General features: G+C 41.8%; 1 protein-coding gene across 1 annotated transcript in view; it reads right to left on the bottom strand.

Moving 5' to 3' along the window:
* uba7 (ubiquitin-like modifier activating enzyme 7) overlaps window positions 1–19,643 on the bottom strand; it is a 39,494-nt gene extending 19,851 nt beyond the window's left edge. The window contains exons 1-21 of the mRNA XM_069677971.1: window positions 19,521–19,643; window positions 19,263–19,431; window positions 18,433–18,567; window positions 17,098–17,204; window positions 16,922–17,012; window positions 16,469–16,601; window positions 16,245–16,342; window positions 16,009–16,158; window positions 15,766–15,930; window positions 15,524–15,628; window positions 14,741–14,821; window positions 14,149–14,304; window positions 13,435–13,600; window positions 13,119–13,312; window positions 11,547–11,611; window positions 9,952–10,162; window positions 8,462–8,536; window positions 6,953–7,154; window positions 6,779–6,870; window positions 4,195–4,287; window positions 2,414–2,605 (exon numbers count right to left, since the gene is read on the bottom strand). Coding sequence (XP_069534072.1) covers window positions 2,414–2,605; window positions 4,195–4,287; window positions 6,779–6,870; window positions 6,953–7,154; window positions 8,462–8,536; window positions 9,952–10,162; window positions 11,547–11,611; window positions 13,119–13,312; window positions 13,435–13,600; window positions 14,149–14,304; window positions 14,741–14,821; window positions 15,524–15,628; window positions 15,766–15,930; window positions 16,009–16,158; window positions 16,245–16,342; window positions 16,469–16,601; window positions 16,922–17,012; window positions 17,098–17,204; window positions 18,433–18,567; window positions 19,263–19,431; window positions 19,521–19,567 — 2,727 coding nt within the window. The 5' untranslated portion in view covers window positions 19,568–19,643. The remainder of the gene's footprint in view (window positions 1–2,413; window positions 2,606–4,194; window positions 4,288–6,778; window positions 6,871–6,952; window positions 7,155–8,461; window positions 8,537–9,951; window positions 10,163–11,546; window positions 11,612–13,118; window positions 13,313–13,434; window positions 13,601–14,148; window positions 14,305–14,740; window positions 14,822–15,523; window positions 15,629–15,765; window positions 15,931–16,008; window positions 16,159–16,244; window positions 16,343–16,468; window positions 16,602–16,921; window positions 17,013–17,097; window positions 17,205–18,432; window positions 18,568–19,262; window positions 19,432–19,520) is intronic.
* Between the last annotated feature and the right edge of the window lie 4,295 nt (window positions 19,644–23,938).

The following is a 23,938-nucleotide window of genomic DNA, read 5'->3' as shown; positions in this document are numbered from 1 at the left end:
CCACGTCTGAAACACCTTTTCCGATGACGTGGTGGTTCAAACACAAAGTGGTGTGCGCCACCAGCACTACCAGTGAGATATGAGTGTTGTTACTTGATATTAATGAACTGAGACTGATCTCATGAAGGGAGAGGTCTAAGTCATAGCGAAAAGTAAGCCGAGCTCTTAATACTGCATGTCCGATCAGTGATATTTAACAGCTGCACGTCTGCAGTCGCTTCAAAGGCCGTGTAATAAAAGCTTCTCTAACATTAGACAGATTAGGGAGATAAGAGAGTATTAACAGGTCGGTTGCTTTTGTTTCTGTTTTTATTACGGCTGTGGGCAATATGTCTGCGATTTTTAATTTTAATTTTCACATGAAGAAGAACAGGAAAGTGGTATAGTCCTACGTTTCAAGCTTAAACATGTGTTTTAAATCACAGGCAGGGCTTCTTTAGAGGATTTTGTCAAGAGAACAAGGATCTTTGCCTTCATGTGGATTATATAAGTCATAGAAAAAGGGGTAATATGGTTGAGAAAAGACCATCATGTGCTGAGCTAAAGGGATTTTTCTCGAGGGTATCATGGACACGTTTAAACTAATTATAAGACTAAAGACTCATCTCCCTTTCCCACTGAAATTAGCACGTTGACGCAGACCCAGGAAGACCCACCTATAGATGCCGATTGTCTCTTTTCCCATTGCCAGTGGAGTATACTGCTGTTGGTCTACGGTGGTCAGGTCTTTATTGTATCTATTACTCATTCAGTCTGTGTATCAAACTCGGCGCAACAAATTTGGAACGATGTTCCAGTGCTGCACGAACAGAGACGGGTGAAATTTGTAGCTGAGATGACAAGGAGTCGGAGAAGTTACCGACGGAGCATTGCATCGAGCCGGAGAGGGGGCCGGGTCTGAATGCCGATTGTAACCTTTCCCACGACTCAAAAAAGACGGTGTTAGCGGGTGGGGGAAAGGGCTGTAGAAAAAGAGGAATATGTCTGAGAAAAGACCATCAAGTGCCGAGCTAAAGGGATCTTTCTAGAAGGTATCATGGACACGTTTAAACTAATTATAAGACTAAGGACTAAGATGTTTTCATTGGCAGACGTGAGAGCATCTCCCACTCAGATGGCTGAAGGTTTGGCAGCCAACCATCTCCTTCACACTCTCCCTGTGAGCAAGTGTGAAAGTACACATGTGTTCCTCGTTTACTAGTGCGTACCAATATTCTACTTTCCAGGAGTTTCTTCCTAAGGCTCAAAACTGTGACCCTGAACCTCAGCCGAGCCTCTGTAGTGTGACGGCTCTGCTCGGGCTCCTCTGCTGAAAAGAGCTGATGCTGCAACACCATAAGCCCTGCTGAAAAGCTGCGTCTGGAAAATGTCTGCCCTTTCCTCAGACTAAAATGTTTCAACACTTGAATATACCCTCTGGCTGGGATGATGTCAGGAACTCCATGCTGCCCTCGGCCAGAACATTTCAGACAACAACAAAAACTGTGCAGTGAAAGTGTTTGCACATACTTTCTATCCAAATTTACTGGCGACAACTGTGAGAACACCGGCGTCTTTGTATGCAAGGACGAGGGCATGCACGGCACTCCAGACCTGCACAGAAAGCTACAGCTGCCTCTGTCATCACAGCAGCCTTTAATGCAGCTGTAGCATTTTTGCCTGCAACCAAAGCTGAAACCAGAGCTACACTGTCTCAGAGCCGCCTGTCAGAGCACCCTCACGTCCCGCAGGACACAGTTACCCCACTCGCTGACCCCCTGTGACCCCTGTCTGTCAGGGGTTCAATGCTCTGAGGGAGAAAGCAGGAGAGGGTAGCTCCGATGTCTAATTCCCTCCAGAGGTGAGATACCGAGCAGTAAGTCGGGGCCTTTAAGGAGGCAGCAGAAAAGGGAGCTTTTTTATGTTTGTGTTTTAAAGCTTGGCTGTAAGAAAGAACCCAGTCTGACCTCTCAAACCTGGTTTAACCTCAAACGTTTGGCGGGATGTGATCGTAAATGGAGTCTGTCTTAGGAGAATAAGCTCCTGTCCTTCTTCTTTAAAATTACAGTTGCTTTGAATTGACTTGATTTGTGCAAACACAGAAGCAGACGTGGGTGTGTTTGTGCTTTACCTGCACCCATGTGCCCCGAGGATTACTCTGAGCTGCAGCTAAAGACTGGGCTTACATGCACGAGACTGACAGTCAGCTATGGTCTCTAACCCTGAGAGCGCTCATTCATGAATTAATGCTCTCCAGCCAGAGAGGAAGGATGTAAATTTACAAAGGAGCATACGGATTTACCCCCTAAAGTAGACAGGCTATAATAATAAATGTATATACAGTAAGAGTCTGTCAGGCTGCACAAGAGCCAAACTCAGGTCTTATATGTGACTTACTGTCTCGTGTGTGTAGCTGCACAGAGGTGTTACTCACTTCAAAGTGCGGGGCTCGGCTCGGCTTGGAAATCACAAAGTACTGCACAGCCAGGGTGAAATAAGCACTGCGGTAAGAGTCGATCTTCTGGTGACCCTGCACCAGTTTGTACAGCTCCAGGCACATCAGGCCCGCCACTGCGGCTGTGGTGGTGGCTATGGCCGGGATGATCCTTCCTGCGATGCGCTTACTCTGTGGAGGAGACAGAGGAGAGTTCACAAGGTTCATGTTTTAAATGCACAGCAGGTAATTTAGACCAGCGTAGGAATCTAATAAGACTCTTCACCAGTTATTTATCCTCATCTTTCATATTGTAAGATAGTCTGGGGGAATACTTCTATCACTCTCCACAAAGTTTTGGCCCTCCAGAAACGTTTAAGGATTGCAACTCGATCCAAGTCATACATCTCATCTGCTCCACTATTTCAGAACTCGAGATTCTGACTAACTATGACATCAATATTTTACAAATGTGTTTTTACTTACACGATACATTCAAGTAAACAGAATATCCCTGACTATTTTAAGTCTTACTTTGAAGCTGATTCTCAGGTCCCTTCTTATCCAGCTCGACCATGTTCAGATCTTCACCTTCCTAACTTTCTCACTGGCAGAGATTTCTTTCAGTACGATTTCGAGGTATTAAATTATGGATCTATGGACTTTATACTCTGTGAAATGTTACAAAAGACTGCTGTTTTCTAACTACTCTTTCAATGAATTGTTGTCCATGTATTCATGTTTTATTTATTTAACTCAAGTATTCTCAAATACACATTACACACATTATTTTACTTTAATTATTGTTGTCAAAATACTGTATTAATTTTGTTATTGGTTTGCCATCACTTTTATGTTGTTATATAATTTTCCTTGTGTTCATTTTGTGTTCTTTCTTTGTTAAATGTCTAACATTATTCAGGGTCTTTTGTCTCTCCCTGCGCTGTATATTGTTACACGTTGTCTTTGTCTTTTTGTGTATCGTAAATTGTGCAAAAATAAAATTCTGATTCAAATGTTCTGTCCTGAAACACAATTGTGAAGCATTTTTACTTAACTTAAGCATTTTGTAACTTCAGCTCCCCTACAGTCAGCCATGTAAGGACTGTTTGGATCATGTACTGAGTATAAAAAAGTCATATATTGTAAAAATACTCTTATAGGTATTAGTCCTGCATTTTCGTTGCACAACATATTTGACTTTTGTCTTAAATCTAATGTGACTATTTTTCTGATAATGACAATCACATGTCAATTTATATTCACTATTCTGTATAATTTAAACAAGTCTATGAAAAACCTTGATGTTAACTAAATGGTGAGAAAAAGGTTTCTCCCAAACACGATGCAGCATGTGGAAATCTCTGTCTGATTAAACAAGGGTAACCCTCTTTTGTCTCCCCTCACTCAGCAGCACCCACCCCCCCTTCGTCCATCTGTCTTGGCTGTGTGTGTGTGTGTGTGTGTGTGTATGTGTGTGTGTGTGTGTGTGTCTGCAGCAGCGTCTGGGCTCAGGTGTCACCTCCCAGGCGACAGGTAAAGTGCTGTGATTAGTCGTGCCTTGGGAACAATAGGCGAGGAGGCTGCTTCTGTGGCTGTAGGGCAGGTGTGTGCAGCAGCAACTAAAAACATGACCCCAAGGGAGGGGGAGCGGTCTGCGGTATCTTCTAATCTTTACCCTCTCTCACTTCAGCGTCATCCCATTAATTTTCTTCTATATATATATTTTTTACCTTCTGCAGAGATTTATTGGATGATAAACATTAAAATAAGATGCTGACCTCGTGCCGATCAGCTGCAGGGATGTCGTAGGTCTCCGCTCTGAGGTTGGAAGCAGCAACGATGTAGTCTATGTGGAAGTTACTGTCGTCATCCTGTAACAGAAGGAATCAAACACAGAATATGTCACTTATATAACACGCTAAACCTTGATACATAAGAGCAAAATGTGCGCATCTCTGTCCATGCCAAGTGTGCCTGCTTTGAGCTTTGAAGGCTTTGTTGTGCATGGCTCGGTCACCCCCTCAGAATGTGGTTGAAATCAGATTTCTGCTGTGATCGACACGACCAGTGAGGTCATGCCTCTGATGCGGCGGCTCTACAAAAGGCTAGGCAGGCGACTGTCACTCAGGGATGGCTTCAGGGGTTGTGATGAAGCTCCTGACTGGCAACCCGATGCACCTAAAACCCTCCTACACACATTCCATCTACCTGCAGGATGACCTGGGCACGTAGGGATGGAGAGAAAGAGAAAGGGGAGCACGGTAGTTTGGGGATCTCATTCTTGTTCGAGCTGTCATCCGATATGTTCCTGACTTACCTCATACGCCTTCATTACTGCTTCTCCTGAGTCACTGAATGCTTCACCAGAACCTCATTCAGGCTCTGAATTCCTCTGATGCTCACCTCTGCAGCTACAGCAACCTCACCCTGCCTGGCCTGCTTGTAGCTCTTTGTTGAGCCTAGAGTACCACGTGCCTGAAGTCAACAATCTATCGCCATGATACACCTTTTAGCTGCTGCTCTTTGTAAGCACCTCAATGTTAGAGGTTCTGATGAGGTTTGAATTCATCTCCACACTCACTACACAAATGGTTTCCCAGGAAACCCCCAGATCTCAATGGAGGGTCAAAAGGTCAACAGGTAAATTGGATAAGTCCGATGCAGAGGACACATTTCCCAACATTGCATAGAACTAGTGTTAATCATGTAGAACTTCAAACATATATTGCATGTTCTCCCCGTGCATGTGTGGTTTCCCTCACAGTACTCCGGCTTCCTCCCACAGTCCAAAGACATGCTCGTTAGATTCATTTGTGACTCTAAATTGCCCGTTGGTGTGAATGTGTGCATGAGTTGTCTGTTTCTGTAGCCCTTTTTACACAGTGGTTCAGCCTCAGCGCCATAACGAAGCTCCGTTGCCATGCAGCCTTTGCCATTTTACGTTGGACCAAACAACGCCGGCGTAAAGCCGCCCCAGTGTGTTTTTAAACAGTGTTCAGTCATTCCGGAAGCAAAACGTGTGCGAGGTGTAAATGAAAAGCACGTGCTTCAAATACACACACAGCGCCTCTGTTACTACCTCCGATGCCGACTCATAAGCATTCGGCCAACGTGCGTTTTACATAGAAGACGGGACGTAACAGAGGCGTAATAATACCGCCTCGAACTGGCAGTGCAAAAAGGGCTTATGTATCAGCCCTGTGATTGACTAGCGATCACTCCAGGGTGTACTCTACCTCTCATCCAATGACAGCTGGGATAGGCTCCAGCCACCCTGAACAGGACAGGCAGTACAGATAAAGGATGGATGGATGTTAAATCTGTTAAAATGTGGATGGCACAAATTGCTGCCCATATGAAAGTGGAAATGCAGCATCTTGGATTGGTTGGTTTGGTATGTAATCTGTTTTATATATTGCTTGTATTTGTACTGAAAAATACCATAAAAATATCTCTTTAAATAATGTATGTGGTGACAGTTGTTGAACAAGTGATTGCCCTGAAGTCTCAGAATGGCCATCTGTGTTAAATAAAGGTTTTCATGAAAGCAGATACAAGGAAGCATTTCTCAACACAAGGAAATGGACCACTGGAGTAACCTTTGACTTTCTTATAGTCTAGAGTGTTAGGGCCTTTTACACTGATGGTGGCTTTAATGCCAATAAACCAGTCATGTTGAAGGTGAGACTAACTCTGCTGAAACACTGGTCAGGAGAAATATTTTGTATCGTGGCAGCAGAAGAATGTCGCGTGTACTCTTCTGGATAAAAAAGATGGACTTTTACGCTCGTCTCATCCACACCTCGACACAGACACTTCAAGATACCAAGCAAGTGCTAAACCTGGTTTAATGTGCACACAGAGAATGATTATTTGTTGAGAGGATGTGTGAAGGAGAGCCTGTGGCAGAAGCGAGGTGTAAAATGGATGTTGTATAGAGGTGAATACACCTTCAGGGCTTAGTGTGGCACTTCAAAGAGGCAGTAAGACAGTTGTGGACAGTATGTGTCCGTCCCCATTTGTGGATTTTACTACCTTTCACCAAAATGTGCTAATGCAGTTCTCACAAAGACCCACACAGGGGAAAAAAAACTGTTCCACATGAGCTGGCTGACTAAATGTGCTCCTTTTGCTTGGATTTAAACCTCTAAAATACACATTTTAGTCCCAAGGTTTTACAGCAGGGAACACAGGATGCAAGCGAGCTCTGTTCCATGAATAGCACGGATCTGGGTCACTGGGAACCCAAAGATTAGGACGTTTGCTGAAAGCACCTATAGATGTGAGGGAAGCTCCCTGCTAACGCTCAGCCGCCAGTCTGTCTGTGGCTTCTTCAGAGGTGTCACTGCATGCATTCCCTACCTTCTCAAAGTCCATGGGGAACATCTGCATGGCTGAGCATCTCGGAGCCAAGGAGGCCAACTTTCCTGTCAGCTCCTCAAGTCGGGCTTTGTCTGGCGCAAAGACACAGAGAGAGTAAAGAGAGGACACAGAGGCAGAATGCGAGGTATTAAGACAGTGGTAAAAATAACTCACCAGCATCATCGCTGTCCTTCTTTCTCTCCTCCTCCAGCTCCTTGTCAGTGAGATGAATCTTCACAGAGGACTTGGGAGTGAAAGATGGTACAGAGACATTGTCTAAGATTTTCCTGATAGAAGCTGAGTCTGTTGTTCCTTTGATCCCCTGGATCTGTCCGTACAGGTTAGCTGCTGCCACCACATACTCCATATGAGTGGTCTAAAACACAGAATGAAAATATAAACTATTAATTATATTGTAACCTTATTATCATGTTTCAAATGTGAACAAAAAGTCTATCGTCTCGATCGCCAGGCGTTTCTTATATATATGGCTTTGTTTTAACAAATCAAAGACAGAAAATGAATGTGTTTATGTAAATTTAAGGTTGTGTAATTCAAAGAGTCATTAAAGAAGACCTGCCTTTGTTTAAAGCTGAATAGGTACATTGTAACATTGTCAGAAAAAAATTAAAGTAAGTGCATTAAGGCCGAATGATTCCCTGAGGAGAGCAGATAGCTGTAACGGTTTCACAATCACTTCCTCTCCCTCTCGTCGGTTTGGGATCGTCCCGTAGTCTCCTCACTGAAAAAACACAGACACCATCTGTGTATATTTCTGTGCACACTGCGCTCTAATGTATAAACTACGTTTACACATGCTTGGAGTGACATGAGAAAAAACATAAAAGAAAGAGAAATGTTGAATGATGATAATCGTTGCCATCGATACGGGGAGAGTGGGCAGTGCTTAATGTGGCCCAGGACACGTGTGCGTACACAGTGGCAGACATATGTGGATAAATGTGTCCTCAATCCGTCCTTAGTGAAGGCTGTCCATTGTGATCTCTCTCAAAACACACACAGGCACACATTTACACATACATACATTGTAAAAATATAGATAGAAAATATAGATAGCACAACCAAGAAAAACAAAGATGTCAATTTAAGGTTTGTAATTAAAACCAAAATGACCTCCCTAGATACGTGCAGATTAGCTCTGACCCTTACATTAGCAAGTGTAGCTTTTCTGTCAAAGATGGGAGCTTTGAGAAGATAAGATGACAAAATTTAATGCAGAAAAGAACAAAGAATTTGTACAGTCAGGTTGCTGGAGATAAAACAAGAAGATTTAAAGGTAAAGAGACTGCAGAAAAAGGTGAGGTTAAGTTAATGGGGAAGAGAGGCCTACTTTCAGTGCACTATTACAGCCTTCTTATTTACAGTATTTCAGCCTCATTTCATTGTGTTTTCCATCTTTTGCGACTCAATATGAGAATGTGTATATATGAGCTTGATTACTGAGAATGTAAACGTGTGTGAAGCTTTGATTATTATCTGCCTTTCATTGTCTATCTCCAGATTAAGGGGCATTCACAGCTCAGATAAGAATCCAGTATACAGACTAGATAAAGCAGGAATGTGAGGGTCATCGTCCTATACTGTCGCATTTTTCCTGCCTACTGTTTTAGGGTGCATGTTAGGATTACTATTGAATCAGGCAGGGGACCAGACGCTACTCACATTGTCGGGGTCAAAGGTCAGCGGGTGAGGGCATCTCTTGGATCCAGACCAGAATGGTAGCCCAGAAGCAGTCATCTTAAGAGAAGCAGAGGGAAGCTTTATGTTTTAGAGTAATCGTGAACACATAAGATCAGTTTCTGATCGACAAAACACTTTCTGACACAGCAGGAGGACTCCAACCTTCCCAGGAACAGCCACACTGATATTGTTATCAGCGGTGTGCTGACAACACAATTTGTATGTCTGATAGAGGAACAAAGGGGCTGAGACCTTTGATGTGGCCAAATGGTCCATATGCTGGCAAAGAGAGAGTCTCCCACTGCTGGTGCCACTTTTCACTGCAGGGGTGACTTTCTAAAGCAGCCAAAAGGCATCAGTGACATTCTCCTTTCCTATTCAGGATTCAAACGGATTAATGGCAGGAGTGGGGCATTAATTAGGCTCAGTTAGGCTTGTGGTGTTCTTATGGACCACAGGTTTAAAATGTTACAGCCAGTCTGAAGATCAAATACACATTTTTATTTCCATATCTCTAAGTATAGCTTTCTTTCTCGTCAACTAAAGATGCTACCATAACGGCTTTGGTTCAGATCCAGCCATTGTTCCATAACACAGACGCAGAACCACACTCTTTCCGCTGCAGATCACACCCAGCAGAGGAGCTGCTCCTCTGTCATGCTCCTGTACCCGCATTTCAGCTCGGTTGTGACCGTTAACTGACGCAAGCTGCCTTATCAAAGTTCCTCAGAAAGTTTGTGGTCGAGAGTGACTTTCCAAGTGGGCAATGACAAACATGATACTTGTATAGGTCACTAGGACAAAGAGAACTGTGGGAGGAAAAAGAGAAGTAAAGAGTTATAACTGCCGCAGAGTTTCTCTGTAACATATGAGGCTAAACAAACATGTTATGCAACTTTTAGGACAGGTTATTAAGGCAACTGTGTCAAATGAGACTGACTCATTATTTATATTTCATAATGATTTATCAAAAGTTATATACAGGGAAGTTGGTGCCCTTCTATAGATATATAAGCAGACATAAATGGAAGGAAATCATCCTCGATCGGGGGAGTTTCTGTAACCCTGGACAGACTTATAACGAGTTAAAAACAGCCAGTTGCTGGACTGGGACTGGGGTTAGTGAGGGTCTGTTTGGGTTGATACTGATCCGTGCCCCCCCCAGGTGTGACAGCAACACGTGACATCATTCTGTCTGCATGCTTCACCAGATTACAAACTCTCAGAGCCGCTCACAGATACTTATCAGTGGGTCAGATTTCAAACAAAGCGGTCGCTAAACCCACGGGAGATATGATGCATTACTCTATAAAGTAAAACACCCAGCATTCCCTTGGTGCTAATGCCACATTACAGTGGTTTATTGATTGGCACACAAGGGCCTTACATACACAACAGCGCCCCTCTGTGTCCATAAACATATATTACATGTTTAGAGAGAGTTGTGTTTTTTTTCACTGGTGTGATTTTACCTGATCACAAGGGAAACAGTGCAGAAGCTGGCGGATGTCGTTGTTAAACAGAGTCTCCCATTTGCAGCGTGCCCAGCTCACACAGTCTTCAAAGCACGTTGGACGTTGTCCTCCAGCTGTCATGTCCTCGAGGCTGCTCCACACACCCCCAAGAACCTCCAGGGCCTCAGCGTCTCCGTGGCCGAGAGTCCGCTCTACAAACCCGGCTTCACTGCAAGAAACAGTGCAGAAATTATACACATTTTACACCAGACGATAATCACTAGATGTAGAAAAAGACAAGAGAGGACGAGTATTATCTGAATGTAATAATATGTGTTTAAGTTTCAAAATAAAACACTTTGTGTGGGAGAAGTATTTGCCCTGGAACGTGTAAAAAAGGTCAAATCTCATGGTAATATTAATCACAGAGAGGCTCTTAGTAAATTAGGGTGTAGTCTTCTTAGTTACTCAGGGGGAATTCCTTTGACGCCTTGCAGCTGACTGAGGAGAAGTAGGAAGTGTTTTGTAAGCTTGTGCTGGTCAGTGCAACTTTATACCAAACGCCTGGACAGTTCTTGCACCATTATTAAGTGCCAGCTCACCGTTACACAGAATTGCACCATGGAAACAAATGTGATCCAAGTCCTCTGCATGTAGTTTCGCCTAAACATGTCTAAACAGGAACATTTTGAGTCATAATTGTGCATGGAGCTGTAGGTGTGTTCGCTTTAAACAACAGAATGTGACTGTTTTTTTCCATAGCTTCATTAACCAGGGCTTAAAATCTCCTGCACGATGACACGTAGCAGACCCGCCTCATGAAAATGTCCAGAAAGGTTACAGAGAGATGCTGAATTTTATTTCTAAACATTCCAGCAAAGTGTGATGTGAGAAACTTTAAGGATTTTTGCCCTAAAAGACACAAGAAAGTGAGCACGCACTTTAAAATACAGGAGGATTATATCGAATCCCACCACAACAAACGGTGACACATCTGAAAACATGGCGGGATTAGGAGGGCTCCGGGGCTCAAAGCTCAGACTAAGTTCAGGCCTGGGGGCTCAAATCTGTCACTGACACACTGTTACATTATAATACGGTCAAAGCTTTGTGGTAAGCTCAGTGTGTTTCAGTCTCGCGGCGCTTCTTTCAGGCGTGTTTTATAAAACAAACTCAAATCTGTAAATATTACTAGTACATTTACTGACAAATCCTTTAACAAAGTGCTGCATTAATTTGATCTCTTGTCCCATCCAGATGATGTTACTAAACCAGAAATCCTGTAATTAGTGGAGTCACTTTATCTTTTATTTGGAGACAATAAAGCTGCTGTGAATCACTGCAGAGCTCAGCCTGGCAAAGGAGAGACTGTTTATGTATTTTTTTTTACAAAGGTTTACTGCTTAAAGCCAACCACATGTTTTCCTGTTTATAAAACTAAATAATGAGCCCGAGCCACTTCATTAACTTTTGTAGGTTTGCTGGAATGCTTTGTGAGAGAGCAGAGGAGCTCTGTAAAAATGAGCAAATACTGGTCATTAAGTGCCGGCAGACTCGCAGCAAACTGGTGAATGTAATTTATCATGTTTGTTGGAGGCAACGCTTGTTCTTACCTCAGGAAGAGATTCACATTTTCAGGTGTTTGCTTAAACAGTCCTTCAAACTGGTCTCTGGCCCACTAAAAGGATTAGAACGGAGATTTAATGCAAAGAAAACCACTTAAAATGCAACTCTATATAGATAATACAATCAGTACCAGTGGAGTAGGGCATCAGAAGAGAATTTAAGAGTACATAACAATAAATGGAATCATGAATTGCACATTTTTTGGTACGTAAATGTATGTCCGCTTCGTGAAAACTTTGGTAAGCCCTTAACGTTTCATTAAGCTCTAACATGGAGTCGAATTTTTGATTTGTCCATTACTTTGTTTTAGCTAGCTTACAGCAAATGTTAGCACGCTAACGTATTGAACTAACGCGGTTATCTTGCCGAGTTTAGCATGTAGCTCAGAGCACCTTACAGTGCTGTGCTAGCTGTCCCTTTTCCAAGCACCTGCACAGATAGCCTGCCCTTGTACCCCCAGACTCAAAAAGTCCCCTTTTTTTTTAAATTCTAAAGACGAAATGTGAAGTAGTATCCACGAAAAATATGCCTCATCAATTAAGGAGCTACTCAGCACTCTCCACCCCAGCCCGTTGCATAGTATTTTGTCTCAATCAGTCAATTAACTTTTCAACGCATCTCGACTTGTCACTCCAGTTCGGTTACAGTGAATGACATCACTCAGGTAGGCACTGTTTTAATTAGGAAATCAACCAAAACAACACTTACTTTTTATGTTATCCATTTTTAAGTAGCTCAGAAGGACTTGGCTGTAATTTCCTCATTAGCCTCTGCAGTCTGTACTTGCTAGCAATCAAGCTAGTCTAATTTTCATTACAACAACGTTTTCTCCGTCACGCAGTGCGGCTAACAAATATGCAATTCATTTCTGAAGCAGGTAGTAACATTTTGAATGGTTTTGATAGTTTTAGTCACCCCCTGTCTTTATAGCAAGTTTTTTTTTTTTTAACTTGATGTTTAAAAGTGTATTATCCATCAGTCAATAAATACAGTGCATCTTTAAACCATAAACCATACGCACAAATGTAACAAAAGTGCCCATGTTATCAACATAATGTGTGATTATGGGTGGTGGCAGGTTGCGTGAGGCCTTGCCCCCAAAACTGTCTGTGCACAGCCCTGCCCTTTTCTGTACCAGCATGACTTAGACTTAGACTTAGACTCAACTTTATTGATCCCTTTGGGATGACTCCCTCTGGGAAATTCAGTCTCCAGCAGCTTATACAGTACAATACAATAAGAAAGAATCAGCACACAGAGGGTAAAAAATAAAGATCAAAATATATATATCTATCGATATAGATATATATATAAAAAAGTACAAAATTAGATAACAAAATATATAAAATGTGATATGATATGATGTTTGTAATGTTTCATCTCTGTTTATAGGTTAATGAGGTGGAAACACTTTTGAACATAAGCAGTCCAATGCAACACAAAAATACAGAAGAACTCTGTCAACCCATTCAGTGTAGATTTTGAGGAAGAATTAGGTCACTTCATTTGTTTCGCTCAAACATGAAGCCAAATTGGACTAAACTAGAAGCATACTGTACCTGCAGGGTGTGCTCAATGCGATGAGGAAAGTTCTTCAGAGTGCACAGTGGGATGGTATCAGATTTTGACTCGTCTGGCCCATAAGGCGGTGTCAGGTGAGGCACCACCACCAGAGTGTGACCCAGGGTTCCCTCCGTTCCTCCCTCCAGCAGCGGTTTACGGTGCTGAACGCAGCGTCCATCGAGATAGACCCCTGGGCAGTAAAAAAGAGGGTTTAGGGCTTCAAAAATGTACTTTTAATGCTCTGGTTTAATCTCTGTGGTAAAAAAGAGCTTAATATAATAAATGGTATGAAGATAGAATAAGTGCCCTCACTGGCTTCTACATTATCAAGAGCTGCAGCCACTCCATCCAGACCCACGAAGAAGTTGTAATCGTACACTCCTTCACTTTCCTTGTCCAGACGATTCTGGTGAGCGGCGATTTTCATCTGTGGGTTCATCTCTCGCACCGCTTTGGCTGCAACTTCTGATTTCGGTTTCTGTTTTACGAACACGTAAGCAAAACGGCTGAGTGAACAGGCGGCAATAAACAATCAATGCTCGGATTTGTTATCGGATTTTTTTATGAAAATGTTTCAGGAAATCATTAAAATCAGGAGGGAAAAGAAGACAGCCAGCTCTCTAATAATTCCCACTGTATGTTTACTATACCTTAAAGACTCTGTATTCTGACTGTTCAGTAACAGTCCAGTAAGCACACTTCTCTCCAAACATTTAGAGCAGTTTAAGATTTCTTGTCAACAAACCACAGTCAATTATGTTGCATAAGTTGTTTAGACGCTGGTAGGAAATCAGCCCTCTGGTACTCTCCTACAGTAAACTGCAGAACAGCCACCAATGATGAAACATGGCAGCTATGTGTAACCTGACACAAGCTACCTCTGGCTGTCACAATACCTTCACCCCAGCATGTCCCATTAGTGGAGCCCCCCTGACCTTTCCACTTAACCAGGGTAAACAAGAACCATTGAGCTGTGTAGTGTGTGAGAGAGGAGGTGGTGATTCACAGCCCTGTGTGTTTCCTCACCCCGATATCCTGAGACCTGAACAGGAACTGTCGGTTCAAGTTAGATCTTTCAATGAAGTCCATGTCTGTCACGGTGACTTGTCCTTCTTCTCCAGCACCGAGCCCAATGAGGGCAAAGTTTTTAAGAAGCTCACAGCCGATAGCACCAGCTCCAACCTTTGAAAATAACAAGAGAGTCATCAAGTGTTTATTAGATAATGCGAAAACAAAAGCTGCATGCTACAGTTAAAAAAAGTCAGTTTTCTTTTACAATACAGCAGAATTTCTTGTTTCACGTCCTGATACTTTGTGTGCAGCTTTACAGTGGTGAGAGCAAACATTCCAGCACTCTCTCTCTCACACCAGCAGCCAGTAAACAACAGTTAAAATAACACTTTCAAAGGAAACAGAGAAAGGGCTCGGCGCTGTTGAACGGCCCCTGCACACCAAGAGGTCAACGCCGGCAGGAAATGCCGCCTGAATCACAGCCGTTTCCTGCATGTGCCATCATCAACACCAGACAAGATCAAAGGAAAACACAGACTGAGCTCCTGCTTTCCAGTGCAGAGTGTGTGTGTGCCCCCTGCTGGACAAACATCCAACCAGCCCTCACCAGGAAGTACTTCTGCCTCTCAAGCTTCTCCTGGAACTCGGAGCCAAACACGGCGATCTGTCCATCGTACCTGGAGCCTTTCTGTCGGAGAGGGAAACACAAGTGTTAAATCTACATCCACTGTGATTCAATTTTCCAGATTCAGAATTATTACAAGGGCCAGTTCGCCGTTTTTTCAACCTCAGTCCTACCATGCTATTACGGGGAGCTAATGCCATTATGGTGGGAAAAAAATGCAATTTGGCTCTGTGCCTTTGGAGGACGCGATCTGCTTCTCCAATGGGCCCTGGAAAACCTCCGCCAGACGACGTAAAACACGTCATCTGGCGGAGGCCAGGGAGCTTGCTAAACTCCACTTTTCTCAATCTAGGACGCCCGCCTCCGATGTCATGTCTCGTTCAAAATCGTCAGGTTTGTAGACTGCAGAGCTGAAGATTTTAAAGACGATCCAGCGGTATATTCTCGTCCTATTTCAGATTCTGTACTGCTCTGAGCCATTGCATGCAGCGATCAATTTCCTTGACTGGAAAACGGTAGTATTTCACTCCAGCGTCTCTCGCTGGGCCGTTCCTTTCAGAGAGAGGGGCGCAATGCATGCTGGGTGTTGTAGGAATGTAAAATGGGGGAAACCACGAGCTGTTTGTACAACTTTCTCCACAGCTATGGCGCCAATTTCAAATATTATTGCTTCTATCGATTACAGAGAACACCAGCTTTGACTGACGGTGGCTTTTTCCAGGGGTGAATTACTCCTTTAAGAAAATAGAGGAAAGGCTTACTTACTGCTGAAAAGGAGCTTTCAGCCAGTTGGTCCTCCTCTTCAGGGAGGCACTCCAGTGCATCAAAATATAGAAACTGTTGAAGTGGCTTAAATTTCCTGCTACATGCCTGCAGGAACATAATCGAGTACATATAACACAGAACAGTCAGCTCTATACACCAACATTCAAGTGCTAAGACATGCATAATTAATATAAACAGTGTGCAGTCACAATAGCAGTGTTATGCTCGACCTTTGACCTCACCTTAATAACTTCTTGAGCGGCAAGGCCTCCAATGAAAGCATTGACAGGAGCCAGGTCGCCCTGAGCGGTGTAGGACAGCTTCCTCACAGCAGCTTCATCCAGCTGCTCCAGCTGTGCAGCTGTATTCAGCTCTCTGACTGTGGCCAGCAGGGCATCTGCATCCGACTGCATGGGATGAATCAAGTCCTGTAAACTGCTTTGATGATAATTAATTCAAAATTAGCTGCAATAACCTTCACTGACCTCAGATCGAGGACGAGGGAGTCGCTGTTCTTTCTTGAAAAAGCTATGCAGGGCTTGGAACGCCAGGTGCAGGGTATCGTGCCTCCCTATTTTTCCATGATCATTCCTTATCAGCAGCTGATAGTCCGACAGAGCCTCACTCAGTGGTTTCTGCAATTTAAGTCGTAGTTATATTATAACCAAAGGTGGACTTTTCAAAAGGAAAAGGAAAAATAAAACAAAATGTTGATGCTTACAAAATTCAGCATGCAGGGCTGTTTGACCTCAGTCGCTACTCCGCCCCGTTCATACTTAGAGAAGGCTGAAGTGTCACTGATGCTGAAGGAGTACTTGTCTGGTGATAGAGACGGCAAATCAAATACAGATTGTGATACGATAAACAGAACTTTTGAATTCTCCTGGGATGCTGCTTGGAAAGGCTGACAATGTTGAGTGCCAAAGAAACTGAAGTAATACTAACCTAGGACTTTGATCTCCACAGGGCTCTTGCTGTTGAGCTCGGTCATGCCTTTGACTTCAGAGAAGGAAACTTTGCAGCCGTCTGACAATCCATGCCTCCGGTCATCTGTGCAGAGAACCACTCCAGGATTCCCCTGAAATAAAGCCATTATGCCAGCTTCAAATTTGAAAGAAATATTCGAGCAATATGTTCAAGTAAGCTTGTCTCCAAAACCGGTAAACGACTGTTGGATTGGAATAACTTAAATTTAAATGTGAGAGGATCAAGAGGCAAGCAAAGTAGATTTTGTATGTTTTCCTATCTACCCTCCATATTGGATATTCCTCCATATTGGAGTCCAACGCTCACTTCAGATAAATCGCCTGTTGGATGAGCAGGTTTTCAAACAGGATAGCTGGACGTCTTAGAAAAGTTTTTTAATCTGCCAGTAACATAAAAAATCAAATGTATTACCTTAGAGATACTTTGTATCATCGCTGACACAGGCACCTCTCCATCCTGGTCCAAGACCTCAAACTCCTCTCCAAAGTCACAGAACAACTGACTGCAAAGAATCATGTGTTAGCCACTCTTTCATCACATGCCTTATTAGATATATTCAATCAATGTGTGACAGTTTGCCCACTTACCCACAGAGTCCTTTGGTGTCTGCTACAATGAACCTGATTTCACGTGAATGGCAAAGCTCACCAAAACGCTTCTGATCATCCAGCGAGGACTCGGTGAGGACCACCACCTGAGAAAGGACAGTCCCTCTCCATATTAAAGACTGTTTCTTGTTCTTCACTTGGATGTTTGAGCTTCACTGTGTAGAGTGAACTTTGAGCAGAGTTCATTACTAGAGGGCAGTTTTAACATCCATCCAGTGAAGGAGGAACTACTTTTAAGGCCACTTGTCGTCAATTACACAAGTACTTTTTAAGTTAATGAATCACTGTCTCTAAATTCATTGTTGCGCTCACCGTGTCCTCATGCTTCTTGTTTGTTCCTTTAAAAATCCCTTGGTTAAACTTTGACCTTTGACTCAGGGTGTCAGTTTAACAGATGCAACACTTTCTTAGGATATTCAAGAATTGAAAAAAATAATTATACAGCTCACTTGTAGTGAAGCTGAGTTCATAAAACTTCATTCATTCAACGGCGTTCATTGAACATTTCATCTTTAACGCGTTTTATTTTAACGTCACACATTGTGCAGGTGCATGGATACATTCCTGCAGTTTATGCAGCAGGTTGTCTTGTTTAGAGAGCTGCAGCGCCACCCAGTGGCTACATGTTATAATAGCTGGTGAACAGAATGAATGGGGTCAGATATGTGTTCCTTGTTTATTTTACAAGCTACATGATTATTGTTACAGAGTAAGAAAAGAGGAATGTTGGAAAATATTGACGAACTCGAAAAAAAGGATGTGTCATAATTTATTTGAAAATATATTAAATAGGGTATATTTGGGTGAGAAAAAATACTGTTGTAGATGTTTTAAAATATCTGTTATGATCCTGGGCTAAGATTATGTACGGTGGTTTATTATCCAGTATTTTTGCTTTAAGAAGAAGTTTGTGTATTTCCTTGTTTTCTGTGCAAACAGCTGAACAGAAAATCTGGTGTCCGCCTGATGTTAAAATGTCCTGTTACTATAGAATACATCAAATAATGATCATTGTAAGAATAACAAAGTGCAAACAAATAATGTTATGTTATGTTGTGGGTCAGTTGTTGTTGAGAATATAAAGTTGCATTAAAGTCAGGTGTAAATGTAATCCCTCACCAGTGCCTCTCAGGTGCATTATAAAGTGCTGAACTTACCTGAGCTCCTTGTTTATCACTTGTTAACTTTTTAACCTGTTTACACTACTAACTTTTATTGGTAGAAACATAAACTAAGAGCATTGTCCAGAGGGAGGTAGGAGATATCTTGTGTCCAGCAGTTAAACCATAAGATACTCAAGCGATGTAGGCCTACCTGGAATCCCTCGAGCAAAACCTCATCCAGCGGTCCAGTGTGGGCCGACACACGCACATGTGGGTTTAAGGCAGACAGCTGTTGCAGAGAACATGTTGCGCGGTTCTGACCAAGATGGGACTCCTTCAGGAAAAACTGAAGGGGAAAAAGTAAATTCTAGACTTAGAAAACATTCTCAACTCTAGATCCAGCTACTTGCTTGTTCTGGATTACAAAACTGTGTCACACAGTCTTTATCAGCAAACACTTGAGATATCTCAGTGGTCATAAAACTGTTGATGATTTAAACCCCCGTTTTCTGAGGTAAAAAATAAACCATTAAAGTCAAACTACAAGTTGCTGAAAGATTTTTTTTAAACAAATGATCATGTTAGACTTACCAGCTACTTAAGAATCAATTTATGGGAATAAAAGGAAACACTTCCCAAGATTGGGTGGGACATAACCCTGCTTAATAGTGAAAGTAAACTGACTTCCTTTGCAAAAGCTATTTAAAGTTACCAACCAAAGTTATAAACTTCTAGGATGGGCAATGTGATACATTAGGAAAAATATTTTATTGCTTATAGCAGCTGAGGTAACTTTAAAAGTTAAAAATGAAATACCATGTTGTCGTAATTTAACCCAAAACTTGGCATGTATAGGCTGGTTAAAGAGTTTCACTTTAGCAGGATTACACTTGGCAGGTTTGACAAGTTTTGTTACTCTAAAATGAAGACGTTTACTAAACCCCAGTCGGTGACTTACAAAAGATACATGTATATCTGCCAAAAGATGTAATAGCCTAATTCATACAATTGTTTTTTATATATTATAACTAGGTTTAGTACCTGGGAGGAAAGGTCCAGCCACGTTGTCTGACCTTCATCCTGGACGGTGACAGACTTCACCCCGGACAGAATCACATTTTTAGCTATTTCCACCCCAAGACCACGCATGCCCGCAATTAGGACGTTGGCAGTGCCCATCCGGTGCATGGCCTCGTGGCCCAGAACATACCTGTGTACGTAAAACAACAAGGAGATATAAGGGCCAGCAGTATACACAGGTAAACCTATCTTAACTTAGTGTGTTAAGTCAGTACTTACAGCTGTCTGGAGTAGAATCCTTCATCGATTTCGCCGGGTCCGGACATGTTGCAGTTGCCTTTCACTGACTCTAATATGAGATGACCAGAAACTGATCAGCTGGACAAAAAAACATCGACTGAACCTGTCAAACCCGGAACAGAAACTAAACCGGGCTCGACAAATCATTATATTATTACACTATAAAAGAAAGTATTTCACTTTCGTTTCTGGGGGTTCTTTGAAAAGTTTGTTGTGCCAAGGAATCTCTGTCGCGGCCGCTAGAGGGCGACTGAGGTCCATAATGTAGATTTTCACAGGAGCAGTTGGGCTCCTGTAAAAGCTACTTTTAGGGCAGCAGTTTTTCAGAGTGGTTTGGAAAATTAAACTAGACGATATAAGAGTGACACTTACCTTTATTTGCTCACCATCAAAAGTATAACTAGGTCTAAATTAAAGTTTTCAGGTGAGGAGTCACAGCCCAAATATGGAAGACAACGTTTCAGCTATTTACGGGAAATATTCTTGTTCAAGAACTTAGAGTCCTACACCACATAAAATCGTTGACTCTTTTTGTTACTTCACTTGAACGAGAAATTTCTGATGTTCACATTCATCTGTTGAGAAAGGTAGTTTTTTTCTGTGGTTACCTTAATCTGGCTGCATGAATTTGAGACGTCACAAATAGTTTAGAGGCCACTCATATAAGTGTTAGTTTAGAGTTTATATAACTGTTGTGGAATACGTGCATATTACAGTGAGGATGTTTTTATCATGTAAAGTGGGAAACAGCTTGTGTCCACAAGTAACAAGGTTTTTAATAAGTTAGAAGAAGTCATTTTAGTACCATTTTAGCAATAACAGGACTTTATAGTGGAAATTAAATTAAATAACGTACAAATGGTTATTCGAAGAAGAGTTTTATGTATGTGTCAGAACATAGCTGGAGGGAACCTTTAGTTATTCCATGGTAACAATAACAATGATACACCCTAGTACTATTGCTTAATGTGTTTGTCAGTCATTTTCATCTCATTCCAAGGACGAGTAACAAACCTTAAAAAACCTTCCAGAAGAAACCACAGCCCACTTAGAAGTGACTAGAAATGATTCATTATTACATCATTGAGTCGAGGCAGTGAGACGGCAAATATTAGGCTCTCTATCTTGCGAGAGATTAATATCCAGATTATGACTAAAGTTACAGCTGTGGGTCAGGAAAACAAACAAGCTGTTACTAAGTATATATTGTCACTGTAATGTCTGTCCAACTAGTTCTTGTCTCTCTACGGTGGCCCTATACTGGGCGAACGAGAATCCACAATCTGACCCAGAATGAACACCTTGAAAAGATAATTAAACAATGATCAACTAAGGACAGAATTAACAAAACACCACAACAACATTTCAGTCTGAGAGGCACAAAACACAGCAGCCCCCTCTCCAGAAGCCTTCTTCATACTGGGTGTTTAAGCACGCCTCCTCTACCAGGTGCACCTCGTTGAGCAATCACCTGGGAATAAACAACAGAAGGGAAAAGGGACAAACAGTACAGGGAACACATTCAGCCGTAACACTGTGTTTCTGTTTGAAATATTGCTTAATTCTGATATTTTACCGTACAAGGTTCTAGCATTCCAACACTTGTGTAAAAATAACCGTTTTACAGTTTGTCTTTTGGGAGTTTGTCCTCAGACATATCTCAGGAGAAACTACTGCTTTATAGCAACATGAAATATGCCTTGTATGGACACAATCTAAATATAAGTTGCATAGCCCAGACCCGGTGCTCTGTGAGCGCGTTTGTGTGACCCCTTCAGTGAGCCGCACAGGGAAAGATGCAAACTCATGGACTGGATGTGATGTCCTTAACACTGACTGTTTAATCAGTCTCTCAAAATCTAAGCCCTCAGTAAGGCAAGCTCAAATTAAAAACTCTCTGTGCAATGCAGCTGTTTGTGTCTATGCTTCTGCAATACCCATGGGCCTTTCTCTGTAAAATTAGGACTCATTATGGATTTTTGTGGTCAGAGGTTTGGAGTAGTGAAAGTGAGAAGAATGACACTGTAAAGTGCATTTCCCCTTCCAGGAATATGGTGACAGTCATTTCCAACAGTGTGTGGTTACTGAACTTTGGATTCCCTGGTAGATGTTTAACTTCTGGATCAATCATCCTTGATTTTGTTAATGATAACACTTCTCGTGGACGTTTTATGAAGATAAACTGCCTAATTTGTTCTTGTTTAACTGCTAAGTGAGTGAGCTTATATCATTTTTTTTGTGTGTAAGAAGTGCTTGTTGTGTAAGGTCACGTTGCTGACATTACACGAGGTGGTCTGTGTGGAAAGTGAGCACATTCTTCTCATATCTTCCTGGCCGGAGTTGCCTGTATTTGAAGAGTAACTTCAGCCCTCATCAGAAAGCAATGCATTTCTGGCAAAAATCCATCAGCCGTAGACAGAACAGATTTCTTTCGAATGGTGCTTAAGTTTTTCCGCTAAATTTCACACAATTACGCCAGAGCGGAAAAGAGTGGTAGGCTATATGGTGATACTCGGTGATATGATGAGATGACTCTGGAACATAACACGAGGAAGATATTTTTAAAGTGGTCAGATTTCGCAACTATTCCATACTTCCTTGTTGCGGGCGCGGCTTGACAGGGCAGCAGCACCCACTTGAGGACTATCAGAGTCAAGCACGTCAGAATGACGACAGCATTTCTGGGTTTAGACTGTCAAAATAAATCGTTCAGAATACGCTGTCTTCTATAATGACTTCTATAAAGACAAAAAACTCTGTAACTTACAGAAATTGAGCCCTGAAATGGGAGGTTTTTAGGGCATTTTTTAAATTTATTTCTGCTACTTTGTTCTGCTGAAATTCAGTAGGCCTAATGTTTAAATTCAGTAAGATTTTTAAGATTACCTTAACCTAAATGTAATTCGATGAACTGTAAACTTGTTCTTAGATCAATTTAAGATATGTTATTTTATAAATATTGTTATATACAAATAATCATACCTACACAGGCTTTGTGTACCTCTTAGTATTTTTTCTTCTCCTCTTGTTCATTATTAAAATGTTGTTTTCTGAGCAAGCATCTGAGCAAATCTATTTAGCTGTTAAATGTAATTTCCATTATTATTTTTATTTAATCATATTTTAAACTGTATATTTCTTTATGTGTCCCCCTGACTGTTTGTTGTAGGTTGTTGAAATGTGAATTTCCCTTCTGAGTCTTATCGAATAAAGGTTGATACAAAAAATAAGCTTTTAGTGAGAAATAAAATACGTATTATCATATTTAATAATGCTTTGAATTGTTGCTAAAAGCACTAGAAACTTACATTATACTTTATAAGACACTCCCATCACGAAAACTATATCCTCGCTGGTGCGCTTTTATTTTGAAGGTGAGCATAAGATCCGGTTTTCCTCTACAGACTGTAGGTCTTCTCCTTGACTTGATGCAGTCCACTCTCTGTGTAAACTCCGTGCCAGTGGGACCGCAGCGTTGTCAACTGAGTGCGCTGCTGCAGGTCAGTGAGAGGAGCTTCACGAGCGCGGGGCATTTATCCTGTGAAAAATTCGTACAATTTCCCTGTTGGATAAAAACAGCGGATTCAGACGCCTTTCAACGCGAGGTAAGACACTTTAAATCTGTGAATGTATTTTTTTTGGTCCAATTTCTGTTTATGGGTAGTCATTGGTCAACGTTAATGAATGACTGGACACATTTTCATCATAATTCAAATATCACCAGCTTAGCTAACCTAGCTAGTTTATTATCAATAAGTTATTGTTACTTAAATGTCCTCCCTGTATAAAGCAGTGTATGTTCTTCTCACTTTTTAAACTTTTAGAACAACTTTTTTTGCAAAGTGGTGTATACTATTTGGGACAACTAGCTTACTGAATTAGCATACATGAGATTCTATCCATTTTGGTAGGCTATTTGTATTTATTAGTTATCCTCCTGTGTTTATTCTGTGAATGACAGAAGGCCTGAACATTTCCATAGTTGCTCCACATGTTGCTGCAAGTCATGTCTTGCCCACTGTAGATTTTGTCTTGACTGCACCAACTTATTTCTCCGTTACCTTTGTAAGCCTCTTGTATAAAGTGTTAAGCTAAATATATTTAATGTCTGTGCATATACCGTCTTATTTCCTTCACATTGAAGATCGACAGCAACTACTTAATCACTGTACTCGGAGAGAAAACAGCAGCTTTTTCTTCCTTCCTCAGCTGCTCATGCTTTGTATCTCAGTTTAAACAAGCTAAGATGTTTACATCATCCACCTCCACTTTAAAAGCACTGAAACTCTGTTGAACATTAGAATAAGATATAACTATCTGCCCTCTGTTAAATCTCATCTGTTAGTCTTGTTTTCCCTCACAGCGCTCCACCTGCTTCTCCAGAATGTTCTCCTTGA

The sequence above is a fragment of the Semicossyphus pulcher genome, unplaced genomic scaffold (assembly GCF_022749685.1).
Source record: "Semicossyphus pulcher isolate SPU_LCO1_2020_fin unplaced genomic scaffold, fSemPul1.0.p SCAF_3, whole genome shotgun sequence".
Classification (NCBI taxonomy): Eukaryota; Metazoa; Chordata; class Actinopteri; order Labriformes; family Labridae; genus Semicossyphus; species Semicossyphus pulcher.
This window is presented reverse-complemented; position numbering and strand designations above follow the sequence as displayed.